The 24,293-nt window shown below is 35.8% G+C and overlaps 1 protein-coding gene across 9 annotated transcripts in view; it reads right to left on the reverse strand.

Moving 5' to 3' along the window:
- HBS1L (HBS1 like translational GTPase) overlaps positions 1-24,293 on the reverse strand; it is an 85,880-nt gene that overhangs the window by 32,222 nt on the left and 29,365 nt on the right. The window contains exon 5 of one of the 9 annotated variants that reach the window (XM_086316572.1): positions 22,718-23,598. The exons of the other annotated variants lie outside the window; for them this stretch is intronic. Within the exon in view, the coding sequence (XP_086172698.1) occupies positions 23,582-23,598 (17 nt within the window). The 3' untranslated portion in view covers positions 22,718-23,581. Of the gene's footprint in view, positions 1-22,717; positions 23,599-24,293 lie in introns of those variants that run through there. 9 annotated transcript variants of the gene reach the window in all.

The following is a 24,293-nucleotide window of genomic DNA, read 5'->3' on the forward strand; positions in this document are numbered from 1 at the left end:
CTGGTCCCAAGGGCTTAGATAAGCAGTTGTGTAGATATATGGACCAACGACTCTTAAAAAAAATCTGACTGGAAACAGGAGGAATGTGGTAGAATGGTAGCAAAAATGTTATATGGGATCATCTGATGGAGAAAGCAAAACTGAGAAGGCCTGGTTCAAAGTATCAAGAAGAAAAAAGATCATGTCAGGTGTTTTAGAATTTCTGACAATGCAGAAAGGGATGGGTCATAAAGCACAGGTAGAAACTAAACTAAAATAGGGGAAAGGCACTCTTACTACAATAGAAACCAGACTGGTATGTTGAGAAGCTAGAAGATGAAAACTCCTAATAGTTAGTTCCTATTTTCTCCATAACATAGCAACTAGTTATCTGGTGAGACTGAGGGTGACTGAGAAAAGTTAAAAGACTAGTGAAGCAAATAAGGCTTTCAATAATTTTTGCACAAAGAATGAGTTGAACACACACCAAAATGGGGGAACTGTTGGACAGTACTGAGATTTACAGTATTTAAAATTGAGATTTGCCCATTTAAGATTTGCAATAATGAATGTGCAGTGGAATCAATCTGCCTGTCCATATGACTTTTTCTAGCAATGTTCAGTCATTCAGGAAGAGGCACAAAGAAGATACTGACTGCGTCATTCAGAGGTAGGTTTCTACTCAACAGATACAAAAAACAAGCAAAGAAAAAAAGGTGGTTGAATGGCAACAAAAGGGGGGAGTTACTGAAATTATAAATCACGAACTCTAAACTGGATTAAACAAAACGATAAAGGAAGAGTGCTGATGCATTGAAAGTTGGGGTCCAAAGGTCAAGAAAAGTTCATGAAAAGAAATACAACGAAGTGGTTGTGGTCAGAATGGGACACGTGATTTCATGATTTGAAGGGAGAGGAAGTTGAAGGGAGGGAATTCATCAGTGAATTTCTGATGGAAGGTGAAGGTCCCTGGAAATGAGCTGGTCAAGGAACTGCCAAGTTCAGAGCACTGGACTTGTTTTCCCACGTGGATACACAAGCTATGATCATGAAGAGCTCAGGGCATAAAAGAAAACTGTAAATCAGCTGCCAAAGTCTTAGTGATCAAGGAATAGTAACTATGACATTGTTCAGGAGATGACATCAGTGAAGGCTGGTTAGGGCAAAAGACAGAAGCTTCAAAGGAGCCGGGATTTAAGGGGGGAAAGAGAGTGAAGGAATATGGTTGGAAATGGCAGAAAAGAAAAGAAAGTTGACTTTCTAGACCTTGGAGTTTGAGAGGATATACATGAACACAGGAAAACAGGTTGAGAACTCTGGAGGGGTTTGATTTCCATGATAAAAGCAGTTTCAAAATTCTAGCAAACTTAGAAAGGGGTGAGTGAATTAAAAGGGAGGAAACTGAGAGCATGATGATGATGATAATGGGGGGGCGGGGGGAGGGGGAATGAGGGAGTGGTGTGTGTAGGTGGGGAGAACACTCTGACTGATAAAGAGGCACAGCAGATTTTGGACTCTGTCAAAATAGAGTAAAAGACTCAGAATACATAAAAATGTCTCAATCCAAGTACGACAAGGTTAATTCCCACTTCTGCCTTTTTTTTTCCCCTGATTATAAAATACTTATTAAGGTATACTTTAGGGAATATAGTGAATATAAAACTTAAGATAATTAAAACTAATTTTAATACCTTCTATTTTGTGTATAAAAAAATCCCTTGACTCACTTACACATTTAGTACATTAAAATACTTTAATGGTGACTTTTATAAAAATCAGTTGGCTCATAAAACAAAATGTCTTTAAGCATAAAGAAAAGTCACAATATGAACTCATACTATTTCTGGCTGTGCTTAGTCACTCAGTCATGTCCAACTCTTTGCGACCCCATGGACTGTAGCCTGCCAGACTCTTCCATCCATAGGGATTCTCCAGGTAAGAATACTGGAGTGGGTATCCATTCCCTCCTCCAGGGGATCTTCCCAACCAGGGATCAAATCCAGGTCTCCTGCATTGCACATAGATTCTTTACTATCTGAGCTACCAGGACTATTTCTAGGAATGCAGTAAATATTTTTCATTTCTGGCGATTTCTATCTACAGGATATCAAACCTCAAACCAAAGATGCAGCATTTCAAAAATTTGGTTATATAAATGAAAGTCTTATTTAGGGAAAAAAAAACATGAATCTGAATATCAACCATTAAAGCAATGGTTCATAAATCTTTTTATTTTGGTCAGATACCCCTTTGAAAAAGCTAATGAGAATGGGACACTTTTGACAGAAAAATACACAGCACAGAAAATTCTGCATGCTATTTCAGCGGGTTCAGTAATTCCAACCCTAGAACTCTCCCCTTGAGAACCTTGCTTCCGCCTATTTTGGAAATACGCTAATTCAATTTTATGTTATCCGTAACCGATAAAAGCATATGCTCAATACATTTTCTATTAAGCTGTTATTAACAGCAGTGTGATGTGGTTCCATTTATCCAACCACATTACACAGTTCCCTTCATAACTAGCATCAAGCTGATGACAAGTAAAATCTACTGACACAGGTCAGAAATGAACTAGTAACTAAAATAACCAGTCATGGATCAAGAAGAGATACATATATCCATCACATATAAATGTAAAATGTTTACTGTATTCCCTCATCTTCCCCTTGAGGGTTTAAAATTTCAAACCATGAGTTCCTCCCTACTGCTTTTGCAAGTGATCTTAGTTCTCTTCTTCAGGCAATAACCTCAGTTTACTTTCTACCTACCTCTTGCACATAACACCAGCCACCTCCTAATGCTTAGAGATCTGGGCTCTAGAAGCCATTCTGACTCTTGCTACGTGTGCTCATGTAGGCTCTTCTGCCAGGGGTTGTATATTCTCTTTTACCTTCACAGCAACCATGCAAAGTGAGTATAATTATTCCTACTTTAGAGAAACTAAGGTTCAAAACAGTTGCTTTGTCAAAATTATAGAACCTTGGGCAGTGACACAGCTAGATTAAAAAAAAAAGGATATGTATCACATGGTGATTAAAGAGCTTATACACTATTCTGAGACAATTATAAAAGCTGTGGAGATTAAGTTGTAGAAACAATAAGCAACAGAATTCTAAGTATGCATCTGAGTAATTAGGAACAACTTAACAAATGAAATGCGATTTGACTGAACCTGGAAAATAACACAAGAAAAGTCATTTTTAAGTGTTAATGGGGCAAAAGTTCTGAAAAAGAATGGGCAGTGACAAAAGACATTTTTAAAGACTATATAACACTGAAGCTTTGAAGGAAAGAGTTCTTTAAAAAAAAAGATCTTTCATAGATTTATTTTCAAGGGCTATTTTCTCATGCAATAAGTAGAGAGTAAAACAAATAAATATATTAAATTAGGGAGGATAATTACTGTTTAAAATGGGAAAAGCTAAATTAAGAAGAGGTAAAACAAAAACCATAAAAACATATGTAATAATGATTTCTCCATAAAATATGCTGCCATGTCTCATCTGTTTATAATCCCTTAACTTTCCCCTAGCCATTAATAAGGCATTCTCTTCTTCATTCCTAGGACACTTTAAACTCTATAGGTATCTTCCACCTTGCAGTAATCAATTCTAGTTAGTCTAGCATGGCTAGAAATCTAAGGCTCTGCCACCAGAAAATTTATGAACTTGAGCCTAGACTGAGTCATCAAATACTCCACAGACTGAGTTTATCCCATGGGCAAAATAAGGATATCATTACCTAAACCCTCTGCTGCTGCTGCTGCTGCTGCTAAGTCACTTGTCGTGTCTGACTCTGTGCGACCCCATAGACAGCAGCTCACCAGGCTCCCCCATCCCTGGGATTCTCCAGGCACGAACACTGGAGTGGGTTGCCATTTCCTTCTCCAATGCATGAAAGTGAAAAGGGAAAGTGAAGTCGCTCAGTCCTGTTCCGACTCTTCGAGACCCCATGGACTGCAGCCTACCAGGCTCCTCCGTCCATGGGATTTTCCAGGCAAGAGCACTGGAGTGGATTGCCATTACCTTCTCCCACCTAAACCCTCTACCTGACAACAATTTTGTAATAAATATTGTATTCGTAAAAGCATACCAACTATTTTAAAATACTGTCAACTAAAAAAAAATTGTCAGATCTTATTCTTTGGAATTATGTCATCATCGTTCATAGAACATCCTTGCCAGAAAATTTCTACATCAAAAATAACTGCTGAAATTCATGGTCAATACATATTTACTGTCAAGTATCTTTAGTTTCACTGGATACTGCTGTACCCATTAACCTCTTTTATTTTTTTAAGTGATTTTAGTCAATTGTAAGGTCAGAAAGTGCTGGAATAAACATGTACCTAGTCATAAACAGGAACACAAAAATTATACCTCAACTTGGCTTGAACCTAGTGTTTTTTTTTTAATTTGCTTAATTGTCTTCCCAGGTGGTGCCATTGGTAAAGAACCCACCTGCCAATGCAGGAGACATAAGAGACCTGGGTTCGATCCCTGGGTCAGCACGATCCCCTGGAGGATTGCATGGCAACTGATTCCAGTGTTCTTGCCTAGAGAACCCCATGGACAGAGAAGCCTGAATGGCTACAGTCCATAGGACTGCAAAGAGTCAGAAACAACTGAAGTGACTTAGCACATAACACATACAAGTCAGTCTAAAGAGTACATTAAAAAAAAAAAGACATGGTATTACAAAATCCAATGGGACTACTGTGGGGGAAAACATGCTAAGCTAATGTTCACCTGAAAGAGTAATGTTAGAGAATGACCAATAAAATTTTTTAAAGATGATGATAGTTGACTGGAACTACCAGGTATCAATCATAAAGCTGAAATAATTAAAATGTGGTAATGGCACAAAAACAGCCTGATGAATTAGAATAAAGCACCTGCAAATGAACCAATAGGAATATATTTATGTTCAAGATACATAAAAATAAGAATTAAATGTATGGAAAAATACATAGGAATATATAGGTTACAAGGGGCTTCCCTCATGGCTCAGCAGTAAAGAATCCAGCTGCCAATGCAGGAGGCACAGGTTCGATCCCTAGGTCAGTAAGATCCCTTGGAGAAGGAAATGGAAACATGCTCCAGCATTTCTGCCTTGAAAAATCCCATGGATAGTGGAGACTGGGTATAGTCCATGGGGTCACAAGTCAGACATGACTTAAGTGACTCAACAACAAAAATACAGGTTATACACAGTCCTCTAAAAAAGTAGGAATTTAACATATGCAAAGAAATGTTTCAAAGCAGCAGGAAAAGAATGGGTTATATCCAATATTGTATTGGGAATACTGGCTATCCATTTGGGAAAAAGACCCTATCATAGGTTTACAGTGTATCATATATAAATTCCTTAATGACTAAAGATATGAACATAAAGAAAATATAAAAATATATTTAATTTTCAGGTAAGGAAGACTGACAAATTTTACATTAAAATTTTAAAATGTTTCCAAAAGATACCACAAGCAAACATAGTGTATGTGAGGAAATACACAGAAGGGGTTAATATACATAAAGAGCTCCTAGAAACCAATAAATGAAAGTGAAAGTGAAGTCGTGTCCGACTCTTTGCGACCCCGTGGACTGTAGCCCACCACGCTCCTCTGTCCATGGGATTTTCCAGGCAAGAGTACTGGAGTGGGTTGCCATTTCCTTCTGCAAAGGATCTTCCCAACCCAGGGATTGAATCCAGGTCTCCCGCATTGTAAGCAAGACACTTTACTGTCTGACCCACCAGACAAACCAATAAATAGACCAGTTCAAAATACACAACTCAAAGAAAGGTGTGGCAGAGGAAATGGAGTAGGGAGGGATGAACAGAAGGGAGAGGAGGACTGAAAAGAGGAGATGGTAAAAGAAGGGGAGCATACGGTTAAAGGGAGCAGAGGAATAAGTAGGATTTCTACTTTTTTTATTAGCATCCAGCATTGCAAAGGAAAATGGGAAAAGAGCACTATCTGACACCACTGGCAAGAGTACAACCTTTGGCAGGGTTATTTGATAAAAATAAAAAAGTTTACTATATACATTGTATTCTGGAAATGTGTCCTACAGAAATACGAACGCTACTGTGCAAACAATATATAAACAAGATTATTTACTGTGGTGCTGTTTGTAATGGCAAAATGATTGTAGATGTACCTCAATGAGGAAATGGTTAACAAATTATGATGCATCCAAACAAAGAAAAAATTTGCTTCAGAAAAAATAGTAAACCTACATGTACGGAAAGAAAACCATGAGGCTTTCCGTACAATGGGAAAAGCAACTGCAATATTATACAGCAAAGACGCTATACCATTGTGCTATTGGCATTAAAATGTCTACAAGAATGTAAATGAACTTTTAAAGTGATTACTTCGAGAGACGACATTAGGAAAGAGGAAGGACTTTTCATCTCAAAATTTATATACATCTATGCTACAATGACTACATATACCTTTTATAATTAAAAATGTTTAAGTGAAAACCATATATATCAAAACATTCAAAACATTAAAAATTCATTTCTATACTATTCTTCAGAGATGCTCTTGATTTCTATTTCATGTTTTGAAACAAAGGTACAAAGTTCACTCAATCAATCATCCAATGATTACTTTATATTCAGAATGCTCCAGTAAGGTTGAAAGTAACATTCTCAAGAGTTTTGTCTTTTCGTGTTAAGTAACCCCTTGTTAGGTTCCAAGGCTTCCTGAGGGCAAGGACTGAATCTTTTGAATTTTTCTATTTCTACAACTGAAGTATTTGATACAATGCATATCACTTATACATGTTTGCTGAATGCTGAAGTGAACAAACAAAATCATTTCCTAGTAAATTCCTAAAAGGAATGAAGGTGAAAACTAAAGGGAATTATAAATGGAACATCTTTGAACGTGGAATCTTTTATTGCTGAAAAAAAAAATCATGGTAAAATCTATCCTACACTCTTAAATTTTCTAAAGCAGGATTTCTCACTCTTAACTACTGACATTTTGGACAGGATATTTTTTTGTTGAAGGTGAAGCGGTGTATTACAGAATGCTTAACAGCATCCCCCAAATGTCTACAGAGCCAAATGTCTGCTGTGGGACAAAATCACCTCCGGTTGAGTACTGCTCTAAAGAGTTACTAGCAAAAGAATTAAATACTTATGATACAGCCAATAACCATCCCATGTCAAAATCCTCCAGTAGACTCTCACTTGAGAGTATAGTAAAGGGGGAAGTCTACCTGCTGCCAGGTAGTCTGGGTTGAATCCAGGCCCTGAAACTTTACTGACTGACTTCAAGTGAATCACTTCACTTCTCTCTCTGCCTAGTTTCCTTGTCTATAAAGTGGTAACAATATTAAAACCTATCTAATAGATTAAGAGAATTTAATGAGTTAACACATGTAAAGGGTTTAGAGCAATACCTGGCATATATTAAGTACTCAATGATTCATACCACACTGAATCTATAGACACAAATTAATCTCTTAACAATCATGTATTAATTCATGACAGAAAGGAGGGAAATGTTGGGTGACTCTCTCTACTAGGTACTAGAATAGAGAGATCAAAGACATGATACTTAGGTGGCGCTAGTGTCAAGAACCTGCCTGTTAATGCAGGCACATGTAAGAGAGGTGAGTATGATCCTTGTGTTGGGAAGATCCCCCTGGAGAAGGGCATGGCAGCCCACTCCACTGGGTCCACAGGGTCGCAAAAAGTTGCCGACTGAAGTGACTTAGCATGCACACACGCATAGCCTCAAGAAACTTTATGTCTAACAGAGATACCACACAAACATTATTACAATATGAACTGCTATAAGAGACACAAAGACAATGCATAGGAAAGGTCCTAACCCACTATATTGGAAGAATTAGACAAGTTTCCTTCAAAAGATTCCTAGTGAATCTTGGAGGGAAAAATAAGGAATAGGGACTCAGAACCTGACACAATGCATACGACTGACAGCAGATCAGCATGGTTGGGAAATAAGAGATTAACTGGGTGAGAAGAACAGAAAAACTGGCAACTCATTAAGACCACATGTAATATTTAGGTATTTAACTTGATTTTGAAATATAAGAGCCACTAAAAGAATTTCAACATTGCTAAGACATACCATATTGTGAATTAAAATGAATTGTGGAGGAAAGACTGCGGAAGAGCAGTTAGAAAACTGCTGTAATGACATGCGTAAGAAATTCTATTAACTGACCTAAGAATGATGGAGATGGAGAAAGGGTTATTTAAAAGCTATTACAAGATAAAATTAGGGACATTTGCTGCCTGAATGTATGTAAGAAAGTAAGAGAAAGAACAGCCGCCAAATTTTCTAGCAAGGAAAAGTAGATTGCTATTACCAAATAAATATATGACAGAGAACTAAAAGAAGTCTACTAGTCAGGATCTTGCTTCTCTTGGATGGTCTCTTATTCAAGTGCAAAATTAAGAGCAGTCCATTCTAAATGGACTACCTCCTAAATAGAGAGATTGCCTATTTCATGTTTTTTTTTAAAAACTGCTTAGACACCATCTCAGGTCTTTAGAGTTTTTCCAAGTTAAACTGTATCATGTACGTGGCACTGGAGACACAAAGATGATTAACAGTCTCTGTTTTCAGGTAGCTTTCATTCTAGATGTGATGGACCTGTAAAATGACAAGGCTGACAGAAAATATAAACAAAGAAAAGAGAATACTGCAGGTGATCACAAGTGCTATGACTATAGCTGAGTACCAGAGCACATGAAATAAGAGGGGACAAGCATGAAAGATAATACATTAACAAAATATGGTGATGAATTAAATGTTAGGGAGGCAGAAAATACACGTTAATCCCTATGACTCCAAATTAGATATGAATATAGAACACACTGGATCTGATATTTTCTTTCAAGACAAATAGAAATTGGATAGAAAGCTCGATAATCCCAGGCATGTAACAGCAAGGAGTAAGGAGGCCACCCAAAGCTCAATAATCTCCTTCGTGCGTGACACATGCCCTTTTCTCCTCAAGGACAATTGCAAAGTATTACATGCCTAGGCAGCCTGAAGAAGGTAGGAAAGAGCCTTAGTAAAAGGGAAAACCCAACCAAAGGAGATTAAGCCAAAAGAACAGATAGCTATCTGCTTATCTATATCTAGGGGGTGTGCAGCGTTTATCAATCATGATCAAGGGCTAACAGGAGCCTCCCACACTACATGCAGGGCCCAGCAGGGCCAGTGATGGTGTGGAGAACCAGTCACCTACAATGAGCTGCAGTTGGACCAAGTACAGATGGAGTACATGCCTGGGAACATATAGAGGGTTTAGTCCACCTGTATAACCCTGTTACAAAGCTGTATTGTTGCTTCCTGTGAAGGAAATAATTACTTCTGTTTTTCCCCAATTAATTGCTATTGTGTTATTTTACTTCTTTCTATATTTTTTCTTTGCATTGACATTACGGACATCGAGGACCTCATCAAAATCAATTTAAAAATGAGTGTGAAGGGGGAACAAAAGTCAAGATATTTTTAAAAGATCTTTAAAAATGCCTCTGTCTCGCATGCCAACAAGAATGCATTGATATTGTGAACATTTGTGATACATGTATTAATAAATAGTCATTACAAAAAAAAAAAAAAGAAAGCTCGATAATCAAGTTTGCAAAGCCGAATGAGAGCGCTATTAAAACACAAGTAAATTGAGATCTGGGAATGGATGAAATAACTTACAGAAAGTGAAATGAGAAGGTAGTGAAGGTCCAATGAATGTACGCTAATAAAGGGAGAAAAGAAGCACTCACATTCCTCGTACAGTCCTTACATGAACTAAGGTTCATACAATCATGCAAATTTGCTGGTTGTATTATTAGAGATAATTTGGTGCTGTCCATCATTTTATAGGTGAAAACTTAAGTGGATTTCGAAAGATCATATGCCTGATAAATGAATTTTTCTCCAGGATATTTCACAGGCACCCTCTCCTTTCCACCCTGTTTCTGACTGCACGTCCTCAGAACTTCATGGAAGTACACTTCCCAAGGCAACCAAATCAGATCTGTTTTGAAGTTAATAAATATACAAAACTTGCTAAGTCAAGCACCTCTGTAAAATCTTAATGCTCTGTCTCAGTTCAGTTCAGTCGCTCAGTCGTGTCCAACTCTTTGCAACCCCATGAATCGCAGCACGCCAGGCCTCCCTATCCATCACCAACTCCCGGAGTTCACTCAGACCCACATCCATCAAGTCAGTGATGCCGTCCAGCCATCTAATCCTCTGTCATCCCCTTCTCCTCCTGCCCCCAATCCCTCCCAGCATCAGAGTCTTTTCCAGTGAGTCAACTCTTCGCATGAGGTGGCCAAAATACTGGAGTTTCAGCTTTAGCATCATTCGTTCCAAAGAAATCCCAGGGCTGACCTCCTTCAGAATGGACTGGTTGGATCTCCTTGCAGTCCAAGGGACTCTCAAGAGTCTTCTCCAACACCACAGTTCAAAGGCATCAATTCTTCGGTGCTCAGCTTTCTTCACAGTCCAACTCTCACATCCATACATGACCACAGGAAAAACCATAGCCTTGACTAGACGGACCTTTGTTGGCAAAGTAATGTCTCTGCTTTTGAATATGCTATCTAGGTTGGTCATAACTTTTCTTCCAAGGAGTAAGCGTCTTTTAATTTCATGGCTACAGTCACCATCTGCAGTGATTTTGGAGCCCAAAAAAATAAAGTCTGACACTGTTTCCACTGTTTCCCATCTATTTCTCATGAAGTGATGGGACCAGATGCCATGATCTTCATTTTCTAACTGTTTAGTTTTAAGCCAACTTTTTCATTCTTCTCTTTCACCTTCATCAAGAGGCTTTTCAGTTCCTCTTCACTTTCTGCCATAAGGGTGGTGTCATCTGCATATCTGAGGTTATTGATATTTCTCCCAGCAATCTTGATTCCAGCTTGTGCTTCTTCCAGCCCAGTGTTTCTCATGATGTACTCTGCATATAGGTTACATAAGCAGGGTGACAATATACAGCCTTGATGTACTCCTTTCCTATTTGAAACCAGTCTATTGTTCCATGTCCAGTTCTAACTGTTGCTTCCTGACCTGCATACAAATTTCTCAAGAGGCAGGTCAGGTGGTCTGGTATTCCCATCTCTTTCAGAATTTTCCACAGTTTACTGTGATCCACACAGTCAAAGGTTTGGGCATAGTCAACAAAGCAGAAATAGATGTTTTTCTGGAACTCTCTTGCTTTTTTGATGATCCAGCGGATGTTGGCAATTTGGTCTCTGGTTCCTCTGCCTTTTCTAAAACCAGCTTGAACATCTGGAAGTTCACGGTTCACATATTGCTGGAGCCTGGCTTGGAGAATTTTGAGCATTACTAGCATGTGAGATGAGTGCAATTGTGCGGTAGTTTACAATTTTCTGATTTTAGTTATCTACTTAGATACTTCTGATCATGTTAAATTAGTAATTCTGATTTCATTTACTATTTGCCATTTCAAAATCTGCTAATATAGAGCCTAGAATTTAAATCTTTCTCAGCTTAACATAGATGTTTCCAATTAGTAGCATTTTAATTTTCAGTGGGAAACTAGAAGGGTACGCTAGTCTGCCTCTAATAACAAACATCTGGATACAATCTTCTTAACCTTTTGCTTATGCTCATTTTAGGTGGGGAATGGGATATTTAGGGTCTAAAACATACATTATAGCATAATGCTATCAAATTTAGGTCACACACAATAATCCCAAATTCTTAAAAATGATAATTCCAGACCAAAGTGATATGACTTGAAATAAAAAACCTTTATTGTAAATCTTCATGTAGCATATATCATTTATCATCTATCAGTATAAGTATATGCCTTACCTCTGCAACTAACCTCTGAGCTCCAGAAGGATATTTTTAAATTTCTTTTCCACAAGAGCAAGTCCAGTGGCCTAATATATACTAAGCACTCGAATATTCACTAAGATTACATAATCTTATGTATGGAAAGAAGTAATAGGTTCCCTGACTCAGTGATTCTCAGCTTGCGAGGAGAAGGTAGGTGCAAGCACATTCTTGCCCTCTTCCCCTTTGAAAAGTATTGTCACTGACAGGTACCGATCCTGACAAGAAAGTGGTACATTTCAGGTGTCCTGGGGCAAAAAAAAAAGAAAAATTACTGTGAATGACTTGTCTAGTGTAAAACTAATTTTATAGATGAAGAAGTGAGGTTCACAATTTGTCCAACCCTGGTTAACATTCTTTGCAGATTATATCAATCTACCTTTTGTTGACTGGTTTCAGGTTCATAACTAAAAATGTTTGAAGATGTCTCAAGTCAGGAAATTAGTTCAGATGACCTTTTACTGTTGCCCTCACACAATTTTTAAAAATAACTACTTAGCCTGTTCAGTGAGAATCTCTTCCCCACATATGCTGCTGCTGCTAAGTCGCTTCAGTCATGTCCAACTCTGTGCGACCCCAGAGACGACAGCCCACCAGGCTCCCCCGTCCCTGGGATTCTCCAGGCAAGAACACTGGAGTGGGTTGCCATTTCCTTTTCCAATGCATGAAAGTGAAAAGTGAAAGTGAAGTCGCTCAGTCGTGTTCGACTCTTAGCGACCCCATGGACTACAGCCTACCAGGCTCCTCCGTCCATGGGATTTTCCAAGCAAGAGTACTGGAGTGGGGTGCCATTGCCTTCTCCACTTCCCCACATATATATATCATTAAACCTCTAAAATGTTTGAACATTTTAATACTATTAACCACATCAAAAAGGATACTAGATAATGAAAAACTGTTCTCTAGGAAGTAATATTCTTAAATTCAATTAAAAACAACCCAGGTTTGTTTGTTTCATATAAAATCTATAACTAAACATGAGAGGTATTACCAGGGACATTTTAAGAAAATAAGCTTATTTATCTGCTGATTGTGTTAAGTAATTTCAAATTTAAACAGGACCTACAAAGATGTGAAAACACTGTAACATTAATTTGTTTTAAAGTTTATAATTTTTAATAAACATTTTTAAAGTATTCTCTGAATCAAACTGGGATTAAAAATTGACTCCACTTTTAAAGATGTGTGCAAGTAGGCAGAAAATGAAGACAGGGAAAACACAGCATACAAAATTGTATGTAAACTTGTCTGTACAAACCTTACTAACATAAAGAATAAAAATGCATAAGGAAAATCCTAAAAGGATGTGGCAAAACACAAGATTTTGTCTTTGGGTAAGAAAATCATAAGTGACTTTTTCCCCTTTTACTACATTAATATTTAGGAAAATAAGTTAATGGAGATTCGAGAAACTTTAAAAGGAAGAAATTATTTTTCATATTTATATGATTAAGACAGAAATTTACAATTTAAAATCATTCAAATCAAAACATCTAGAGTTTTAAAATATATATTTTTTAGGTTTTTTTTAAACTGAGGTTTTCCAGGTAAATACATTTTTTGCCATGAATCATTATAGTTCCTATAAGTGTTTCAATACAGAAACACATGCAAAAAAAAAGATTTTCAAAGAAAGTGTGTTAAATTTTCAATGAAAAATTACTTCAAATAGAAAATCATTTCATTGAATCTGGGTACACATATAAATTCTAGTTACTAGATATACATTTAGAAAGCACAACTAAGCTACAGAGAATAAATCACTTTCTTCAATATTACAACCACACTGTGATTTGTTCAGTATAAATTATTTTTTCATTTTAAGATATCCTTCATATAGCATAACCTGCCTCATCAAATCCATCACTCTGTATCCATCTCCTATGATATAGAAGAAAAAAATGTTTTATCCTAAAAAATATTCATTGGGATCAGCTTTCGATTTTCTATAAGTATCATTGAGCCAGTAATCTTAAAAATTAAAAACTTTTGATGAACAGATTTCAACTTTATATTAGGCTGGATTATATGCTTTGAAGTAGTATTCACAAAATTTTATAATCTAATATATGCAATTAATTTAAATTATATTAGGAGCAATAAGAGTTCTATCCCCTAGAAGAGCAAATGGCAACCCACTCCAGTATTCTTGCCTAGAACATCACTGTACAGTACAGGGAACTATACTCAGTATCTTGTAATAATCTACAAGGAAAAATAATCTGAAAATGAATATATATATACATATATATATATAAAAAACTGAATTGCTTCGCTGTACACCTGAAACCAATGCAACATTGTAAATTAACTATAATTTTTTTTAAAAAAGATATGCAATGAGTCATAACCATCTCCAAACATCATCGTGAATCCAAAAGTGGGGCAGTCATTCCTAAATAAGAAAACTTGGTAAAATCCAATATTATCCAATATCCAAAAATGACTCCATAATAACGAATGTAATGAACTTTCAAGCAATTAGCAAAGGAAAGGAAAGGGAAACTAATGTTTTAAGAGACTGCTACATGGAACAAGCTGGGTTAAAGATGAATCATCTTAATACTTCAAGACAGAGAATATTTTTACCATTTCAAAGAAAAATTCATGTCTCAGAGAAATCCAGTAATTTTACTAAGGTCATGCAGATACCAAATGAAAGACCTAGGTTACAAAACAGTATTAATTTAATTCAAGCGCTATCATCCTTTTCTGCTATATCCCATGCTACCAGTCAGAGCATACAATCTGATGAATCTTTTCAATTCTAATGAAAATCTGAAAGAAAATACAAGTTCAACTATTTTTTTACACTTCACACAAAGACAAATTTTAGAGGAATTAAGTCTTAAACTCATATAATTTTCCCGAAAGAAAACAGAATATATACAACTTAGGCTTGATTTTTTTTTTTAATCCAAGACTGCAACCTGTTTAAACAGAACCATATGAAGTTTTAAATTTTTCTGTAGAAAGAGACCATAAATAAAGAAAATGAAAAGACTGGAAACATTTACAATGTATATGCTAATAAAAGATTAATATCTGTAATATAAAAATATTTTAATAAGAAAAAGACAACCTAATTAAAAATGGGTAAAATATACAAAACTAGCAATTCACAGAACAAGTTTAACGGCAAGTGAATATATGAAAACATATTCAACTTCATTAACGAAGCAATGAGACATTAATTTCTTACCTGTCAGACTGTCCAAAATCAAGATAAATAATGACACTAACTGCTGAGGGGAGGGATGAACCATACCACCACTCATTTAGCAAAGGCTGTATCTATTGGAAAGCAAGCAGTATACCTTTAAACCCAGCAATTCCACCACAGGGATCTCTCACAGAATCAAGAGCCCCAGTTTCTAAGGATATGTACACAGATGTTCTATAAACAGAATAGTTCACAGAAACAAAAACTGGAAATAAAACTAATATCCTTCAGTATGCAATATACTGACTAAATGATAGCATAGCCATCCCACAGAATATGACGTAATTACCAAAAGAATGGGCTTCCCTGGTGGCTTAGTGGTAAAGAATCCACCTGCCGATGCAGGAGACCCAGGTTTGATCCCTAAGTAGGGAAGAAACCCTGGAGAAGGAAATGTCAACCCACTCTCATATTATTGCCTGGGAAATCCCAAGAACAAGCAAGCTTGAAGGGCTACAGTCTATGGAGTCACAAAAGAGTCTGACATGACTTGGCGACTAAACAACAACAACAACAAAAGACTACATTGGAAATACTCCAGTTAATAGTGCATGACAAGGAAAATGAAAAGTATAGTACTTCTTTTCTTTTTTATAATAGTAATGAAAAATCCCTCTACGTATGTGTTTATTTTTATATATGATTATGTGAAAATAAAGAAATACATGGAAGAATTTATATCAGGCTGTTAAAAATGGCTAAGAGAGAAGATAAGTCATCTCCCAAAAAGGGCTTACATAAAAAGTAAGGGCTTTACATAAAGTCATGAATGACTTTAAAAAACCAAAAAACTCAGCGGAAGTAAATATAAGTCCCTAATGAATTAGACTTTACTATATAATCACTTTTTAAGGCACTTGTTCCTTAGATAGTAGTAAGAAAACACTTTATTTCTTTGAACCAAGTTCAATTATCACTTGTTGAGCATTCTTTATGTGCCAGACACTGTGCCAATTTTATTACATGGGTTATTTTACTTATGAGTGTGTGCTCGCTCAGTCATGTCTGACTCTTTGCGGCCCAATGCACTGTGACCCACCAGGCTCCTCTGCCTGTGGAACTTTCCAGGCAAGAATACTGGAGTGGAGTGCCATTTCCTACTCCAGGGGGTCTTCCCGAACCAAGGATTGTACCTGTGTCTCTTGCATCTCCTCCACTGGCAAGCAGATTCTCTACCACTGGCACCATCTGAACTTCTAAAGTTAGGTACTATCTTCTTATGAGTGAAAGTGAAGTACAAGTGTTAGTCACTTAGTCGTGTCTGACTCTTTGTGACCCCATGGACTGTAGCCCGCCAGGCTCCTCTGGAATTCTCCAGACAAGAATACTGAAGTTCCTTCTCCAGGGGATGATCCTGACTCAGGGATCAAACCCGGCTCTCCTGCATTGCAGGCAGATCCTTTACCGTCTGAGCCAACAGGGAATAAATGACATTTTAGACACAGGCACCATGGATACAATTTTTAGGGACACAAAAATGACTCTTATCATAGCTCCTCCCTCCCACCAAAGGAATAATCTCTCTCTCTTATCTACTCTATTAATGAATGAAAACATCAATAAGAATATAAAATCCTTCCTTTATACAATAATGCTATCAATGCTATTATGATTAACAATTAAATGAAAGAAATAAATTAGTATAATCTTCCTGAAAGTAACTTCACAGTATGTACTAAAGCATTGAAACTGTCTATACCTTTTTATCTAGCAATATTATTCTTAAAAAACCTTTTATAAAATAATTGAAAAAAAATGCACAAAAATGTTTACTGAAGTATTTTTGGTAAAATTACATTGAAAAACTTAAGTCCTACAATAGCTGTTTAGTTAGATAAAATAATAATATTATGCAGCCTAAATTTATTGGCATACCAACAAAGGTCTGAGTAGTTGCTAGGGACTTGAGAAGGGGAAAATGTAGAGTTGTTAAATGAGTACTGAGTTTCAGTTTATAAGACGGAAAAGTTCTGGAGACTGGTGGCATAATAATGTGAATATACTTAATACTACTGAACTATATGCTTAAAAACAGTGAATAAATTTCATGCTATCTGTATTTTACCACAATTGAAAACAGAATTTACCAAAGTAAAGAAAATTTTTAAGTCTGTAGTACATGATTAAGTTAAATGGGTTAAAAAATGAAGTGGCCCCATTTTTTAAAAAAAGAACTAATATGTCCTATATGAAGAAAAACATACACAAACTATAAAAGAGGACTTTAGTATATTAGAAGCATTTTATTCTGAATTTTGGCTCCACCATTCACTAGTTTTATGGCCCTGGGTACGGTGTTTAGCCATTTTCAGCCTCAGAGCCTCCTGGTGACACTAGGATTAAAAAAAAAAGAACACCCCTACTCGACATGATTTATTAAAAATTGAGTACATTAAATGTGATAAATGAATCAGTATAAAGAGTTTAGTACAATATTTGGTGTGTAGTAAGTGTTTTTCAGTGGTCCTGTATGGATGTGAGAGTTGGACTCTAAAGAAAGCTGAGCACAGAACTGATGCTTTTGAACTGTGGTTTTGGAGAAGACTCTTGAGAGTCCCTTGGACTGCAAGGAGATCCAACCAGTCCATCCTAAAGGAGACCAGTCCTGGGTGTTCATTGGAAGGACTGATGTTGAAGCTGAAACTCCAATACTTTGGCCACCTGATGCGAAGAGCTGACTCACTGGAAAAGACCCTGATGCTGGGAGGGATTGAGGGCAGAAGGAGAAGGGGACAACAGAGAATGAGATGGTTGGATGGCATCATCGACTCGATGGGCATGGGTTTAGGTAGACTCCAGGAGTTGGTGATGGACAGGGAGGCCTGGCATGCTGTGGTTCATGAGGTTACACATGAGTTCATGAGTTCATGAGTTCATGAGTCGGACACAACTGAGCGACTGAATTGAACTGAAGTGCTCATCGATATTGCCTACCATTACTGTGTAAATGCATCAAAATACGAATAGTTCTGAATTCTGAATAAAGGGATTAAGTATCCACTGGCTCATTTGGACTTTCTAGTTTTACTCAATAAACACTATCATGTATTATTTAAGCATGTGCTTAAAGATGGCACCAAGCTAACAACTATTTAAAAAATAAAATTCTTCAGGATTTTTAAATCAAACAGAATTGTTGGTTTGCTTAAGGAATCAAAGACAACACAGTGACTTAAAATTTAATGAACTACAAAAGGACTTCATATTATATGACCACTAATTTACAAGGATTTAGAAACTGTTATCAATTCTCTATATAGCTATTCCAAAACCTCTAAGTAATATAGTAGAAAAATAGTTGAAAATAATTTTGAAGTACCTCACTGATGATAAAGCTGATTCCCCCAACAAGAGATTTAATTTTATTCTTAAGTTACACAAAGAACCACAAAACAAGATTAAATTTACAATATAAAAACTTGTTGCAAGTAATATATAACAATGAAAAGTGTGTTCAACTAACACAACACTGTAAATTAACTATACTTCAATTTTAAATAAATCAAAATAAAAAAAATTCTTAAAGGATGTCCAAGTCCGAAAGAACTCAATTTGAGTTACAATTTGCTCTTAATAGCTGTGAAGTATGGCAAATTATTTATTTCATATAAGCCTCAGTTTCTTCCACCTACCTCACGGATTCTTATAAAAACCAAATAAAATATATACAAAGCCTGACACAAAGTTTACCTTCAATGCATTAATTCACTTCCCTATCTCCCCTTGAGAAGTGGCAGCTTCCAGAACAGAACACTTTCCAACACAGCCACGGGAAAACACCTTGGCTATATCTGGTGCTTCTATTAAATCAGACTTAGCTCCTGAGGGACTACTATAAAATTCTAAGGAAAAGTCTAGGGTATAAATCTATGTCCCCAGTGGCTACCATATTTTTCTGCCAAAAAGTGAACATGCAATAAATGCTAGCTAAATTGAACTGTATTTATCAGTTCCCATTCTAATCCATCCTAATCCCTAGCTAAATACTTAGCAATTCTTTCTCTGAAAAAAATATTTAAAAGGATTTATAATTGCCTTGGAATGAAACAAGAAAGTATATACAAATATATGTAATCTGATTATAATTTCTATGGTTTAAAAAAAACAAGGTAATTAGGATGAAAAGAAAACTCTATTTAACATTCATGCAATTCTTACATGGTACTGGCTATACAAAGAAGACAGGCTGTTTTGAGAGTCTAAAGCAAATTATTTTTAAATTAAGCAATTAGTGCTTCAGTTTTTCCAGTGTAGGTGTATACACAAAGAGAATCTTAAGACATATCTGAGAACATTCTGAACTACTTAAGTTTTTAACTGAAATAAACCACTTCCTTTAGAAGCCCACATAATTTTAAAGCAGAAAGCCAATTAGTTCTGAAGCTTTCTGTGCAAGTATAAAATTCTTCTAACTGCTTCAATAAAATTACTCAGTGAAAAATTAATGAGAAGACTCTTCAAAGAAAAATATACTTAAAAGATGAAATCAAAAAATTCCAGCTAAATATAACTCCCTATAAAAAGATTAAAGCAAAATAAAATATATATTTAAGTACATTCATGAAAAGTTCATATAGATTCAGAACTGTTCATAACATGCTGTATTAGTAATTTTTCTTTGTAAGGTACACTTTTCAAGTTAATCATAGTCTTTACTTCAAGGATTAAAATCTCATAATATATTTGACCTGAGAAGGGAGAAAAAGAGGTTACATATCCTCCTAAAAATTTAATGTCACTATTATGTCTATTTAGTTACTTAGGTTATGCTGAAGAGAGAGACAAATAAAGCACAGTAAGTTTAAAAAAAAAAAAAAAGGCCTCATTGCAAGGGTCTACAGCTCTGCTTTATCTCTAATTTCTTGTAATCTTCTCTAGGGAACAATCTGCCACTGAGAAGCAAGGCCAGACTATGCTAATCATCATCTGGGTACAGTTACAAATAACACTTCATAGATACTCAAATAGTAATACACACTATAGTAGATATACACTACATGACATTTGTTTAAGAGACTATTAATACTATAAAACTAGCAAAACAATGCCTGCAAATTAACTATATCCTCATGTAAAATTAGGCTCTATTTTGTAAATGAAAACTTCACTTGAAAGGTAAAACCAGAATAAATTCAAAAGGGAAAGGAAAATGATACATAAGAGGTTTCTAAACAGTATGAGCAAACCAATTCTACTCAAGACAAATTTTTTAGTATTCAAGTATATTTCTCCAAATAAGGAAATCAAATATATTTCTCCAAACCCTCCAACACTTGTAAACAATGACTTTTCTTAAAGCTATGATTAATGCAATGGACATACCAATTCTAAGAACCATATAAATGCTAAACATATTTTTTTGGCCACACCACATGGCATGTAGGCTCTTACGTAAGTCTGTGACCAGGAATCAAACCTGTGCCCCTGCAGTGGAAATGTGGAGTCTTAACCACTGCTTGGCCAGGGAAGTACCTAAAATGTTAAATTTAAATTATGCGTGATTCCCTCCTATTTGTGGACCAACTACTTTTTCTTTAATGTTTACTTATTTTTAGACCAAGTATTTTTCTAAAATAATCTAAATAAACCCAGTGTTAGAAAAAGCCTCAACAGCAATCAAAAGAGTTAAAATGCTTAATTTTACAAAGAAGCGTTCATTGTGTCGAAAACTTTCTCTTCTAAGTTGGTTGACTAATTATAAAATTTTAGAGCATAAATAGTAAGATTCTTCTGCCCAGAATTTTCCTTTCAAACAATAATAATACGTACATTTCAATTTCTGGATTTCTTTATGGAAAAAAAAATGCTACTTAGTTTTATAGTTTGGTAGTGAATCCCTCCCCTCCTGGTAGGTTTAAGGTGACAAAAAACTATCAACAGAAAACAGATTGTCCCATGATTTTAATCCCTAAATATATACTCCTTTGGCAGTTCACCCATACAAATGTATAGCAAAATTATATGATAACCTAATCTAAGGTTATTTATACTAGGTTCAATATTACATATGCTTATAAAATGAACTCAAATGTTGTCTAAGTTAAGGAGACACATAAATATTTAATACATCACCTTAGAAATTGAAGAGTTCTAACTTATTACAGGATAAAAGGTTAATTTTCACATAGACATTAAGTTCTCATTCCAAAATTCTAAGAATACAAATATACTGAGGGATTTCCCTGTTAGTAGAGTGGTTAAGAATCCACCTTCCAATGCAAGGGATATGGGTTTGATCCCTGATTAGGCAACTAAGCCCATCATACTCAATGCTACAACCACTGAGCCCAAGCACGCTAGAGCTCAAGTGCTACAACTAGAGAAGGCCCGGTGTGCCGCAACAAAGCGCATGCACACCTCAGAGGGCCCAGTGCAGCCAAAACATATGTGTGTCTATACATACTCCCAAATAAGCGTAATAAAAAAAAGCTTTCTCCTAGACTTCAGTGGTATGTCACCACAAAGACAGGATGCTATGGTCAGGGGAATTATTATACCTAAGCATCAAAGCTTTTGGAACAAGGTCTGTCCTATCACATACCCGAAAAGAAATTATTCACAAACTTCTCAAGTTATCTAGCTTCACAGCTGTTTGGGGCATTTAATCTAATCAAGTGTTGCTGGGAAGACTGTTGTTATTTAGTTGCTAAGCCTGACTCTTCTGAGACCCCATGGACTGTAGCCCACCAGACTCCTCTGTCTACGAGATTTCCCAGGCAAGAATATTGGAGTGGGTTTGTTGGAAAGATATATCCAGTTAAAAAGACAAAGTAAAGCTGTTTCTCTCACTTTTCCCCTCAAAAAACATACCCTCCCTACACATACACACACACACACACACAAACACACACAATAAAAGAAAAGATGATAAAAAACAAACAGAAGAAAAAAGTAAAAAATAAGCCAGCAGAGCTTACAAGAAATACAGATTGAAAAAAATCAAAACAAACAAAAAATACAACTACTTTCAGAAATTTAAAAAGCCATGCTAGAAGTATATATGATAGAAAACTGTAGAGCAATGTCTGCAAGACCCTCCAGAAAAAAAAGACAAACCAAGGACTATTATTTCTAATGCAGATATACGTCACAGTATCATTTTAATATACTCAACAACTTGGGGGAAAATTTCAAATGAATATTTTGGGAAGAGGGAAAGGTGAGAGATGGAAAAGATGTCAAATAAGTGATAAATAGAGGCCTAACCACGAGAAACCAATCAAGCTTAATATAACTACAGTTGGTTAAAAACTAAGGAAAATTTGAGTACAAAATCTAAGGAAAGTGTTAAAATTTTTGGTACTACATTAAATAACATGACTAAAATCATCAGGAGATAAAAGGAGAGAAGAGGTCAAGTATGAAAAAGTATAACTCTGATGAGCTCAACTTTTAAAGGACTCATCAAAGAACTGATTAAAGTTAGTAATTCAATTAATAAGGTTTAAAAAAGAGGTATAAATACTTCCCCTAAAAACTTAAAATATTAATAAAAATTATAAGAGGAGATGAAGTATGTGTGTCAATTTCTTCATCTTTCATGAGAGAGCAGCACATACATACATACTGTTTAAAGTTGACAAATTTTTTAGAAATGGTAACATGTTATTATTCTGTAAAATTTGAAAAGTAACAGAAATGTATTTTGGATTAGTCAGACAGAATTTATTACTGACATTAACCTATGAAATAACGATAAAACTACATTGGACAACAAAGAAAAACTGAATAAACTTCAAAAAGTAAAATGTACCAACCACATTCTCTGATGACAGCACAATGAAATCAAAAATTATAACAAAAATAGCAAATAAAAATCCCACAGCAAACTGGGATTTAAGAAAAAAAGAACACTTCGATTCTTGGCTTAAAAAGAAAATCAAAATTAAAATGGGGATTATCCAGAAAATAACAATAGCTCTAAAAGAACACAGAAAATAGTAACTAAAAGAATCCACGTTACAGCAAATACAGTTTTCATAAGAAAAACAGTAGCTATAGAGACAAAAGTTAAGAAAGAGAGAATGGGAACAATGCATATCAACTTCAAGGGAGTAGGGAGAAACAAGACAAGTGCAGGACTCGGATTTCAATCTAACAATATATTTCTTAGAACAAAAACAAATACCAGAAATGTGTAATACAAAATGCTACCTTCTGTTGAATCTAAATGGCAAGTTCATAAGTACTTGATACATTATTCTCTGTGTTTGACATTTCATAAATGACTACTGGAGAAGGCAATGGCACCCACTCCAGTACTCTTGCCTGGAAAATCCCATGGATGGAGGAGCCTGGTAGACTGAAGTCCATGGGGTTGCTAGGAGTCGGACACGACTGAGCGACTTCACTTTCACTTTTCACTTTCATGCACTGGAGAAGGAAATGGCAACCCACTCCAGTGTTCTTGCCTGGAGAATCCCAGGGATGGGGGAGCCTGGTGGGCTGCCATCTTTGAGGTCGCACAGATTCGGACACGACTGAAGCGACTTAGCAGCAAATGACTACTAGTAGACAATGTTTGCTACAATGCAAAACAAAATCATCTGTCAACCAGATGAAATAGATCATTTTCAGAAAATTAAGACTTCCCAAGCTGACCTTAGAATATTGAGAAAGATAATTCCTATCATAAAACAAATAATTTCACTGCCCTTCAAATTATAAGAATAAAGAAAATTCTAAATTCTCTAAAAAACTATCACAAGAGAAACCAAAACATGACAAACAACACATACACACAACTGTATAATTTTATGAACATACAAAACAATTTTAAATAAAATATTTTCAAATAAAATCCATTCCATTAAAAAAAAAAATTTACCACGACCAATTAGGAATGTTCCAGTATTACAAGACTAGGCCAATACTAGAAACTCCATTTAATAATGTAATGTTTAGTGCCTAATGAAGACAGATTATTTTTTTCTCACCTTTGACTGTGTGGATCACAATAAACTGTGGAAAATTCTTAAAGAGATGGGAACACCAGACCACCTTACCTGCCTCCTGTATGCAGGTCAAGGGGCAACAGTTGGAACTGGACATGAAATGGACTGGTTCAAAATTGGGAAAGGGGTATGTCAAGGCTCTATATTGTCACCCTTATTTAACTCCTATGCAGAGTACATCATGTAGGAATGCCAGGCTGGATGAATCACAAGCTGGAATCAAGATTGCTGGGAGAAATTTCAGCAACTTCAAATATGCAGATGA

The sequence above is a fragment of the Bos grunniens genome, chromosome 9, assembly GCF_055505025.1.
Source record: "Bos grunniens cultivar Pamir isolate PY7600 chromosome 9, Bosgru_T2T1.0, whole genome shotgun sequence".
NCBI lineage: Eukaryota > Metazoa > Chordata > Mammalia > Artiodactyla > Bovidae > Bos > Bos grunniens.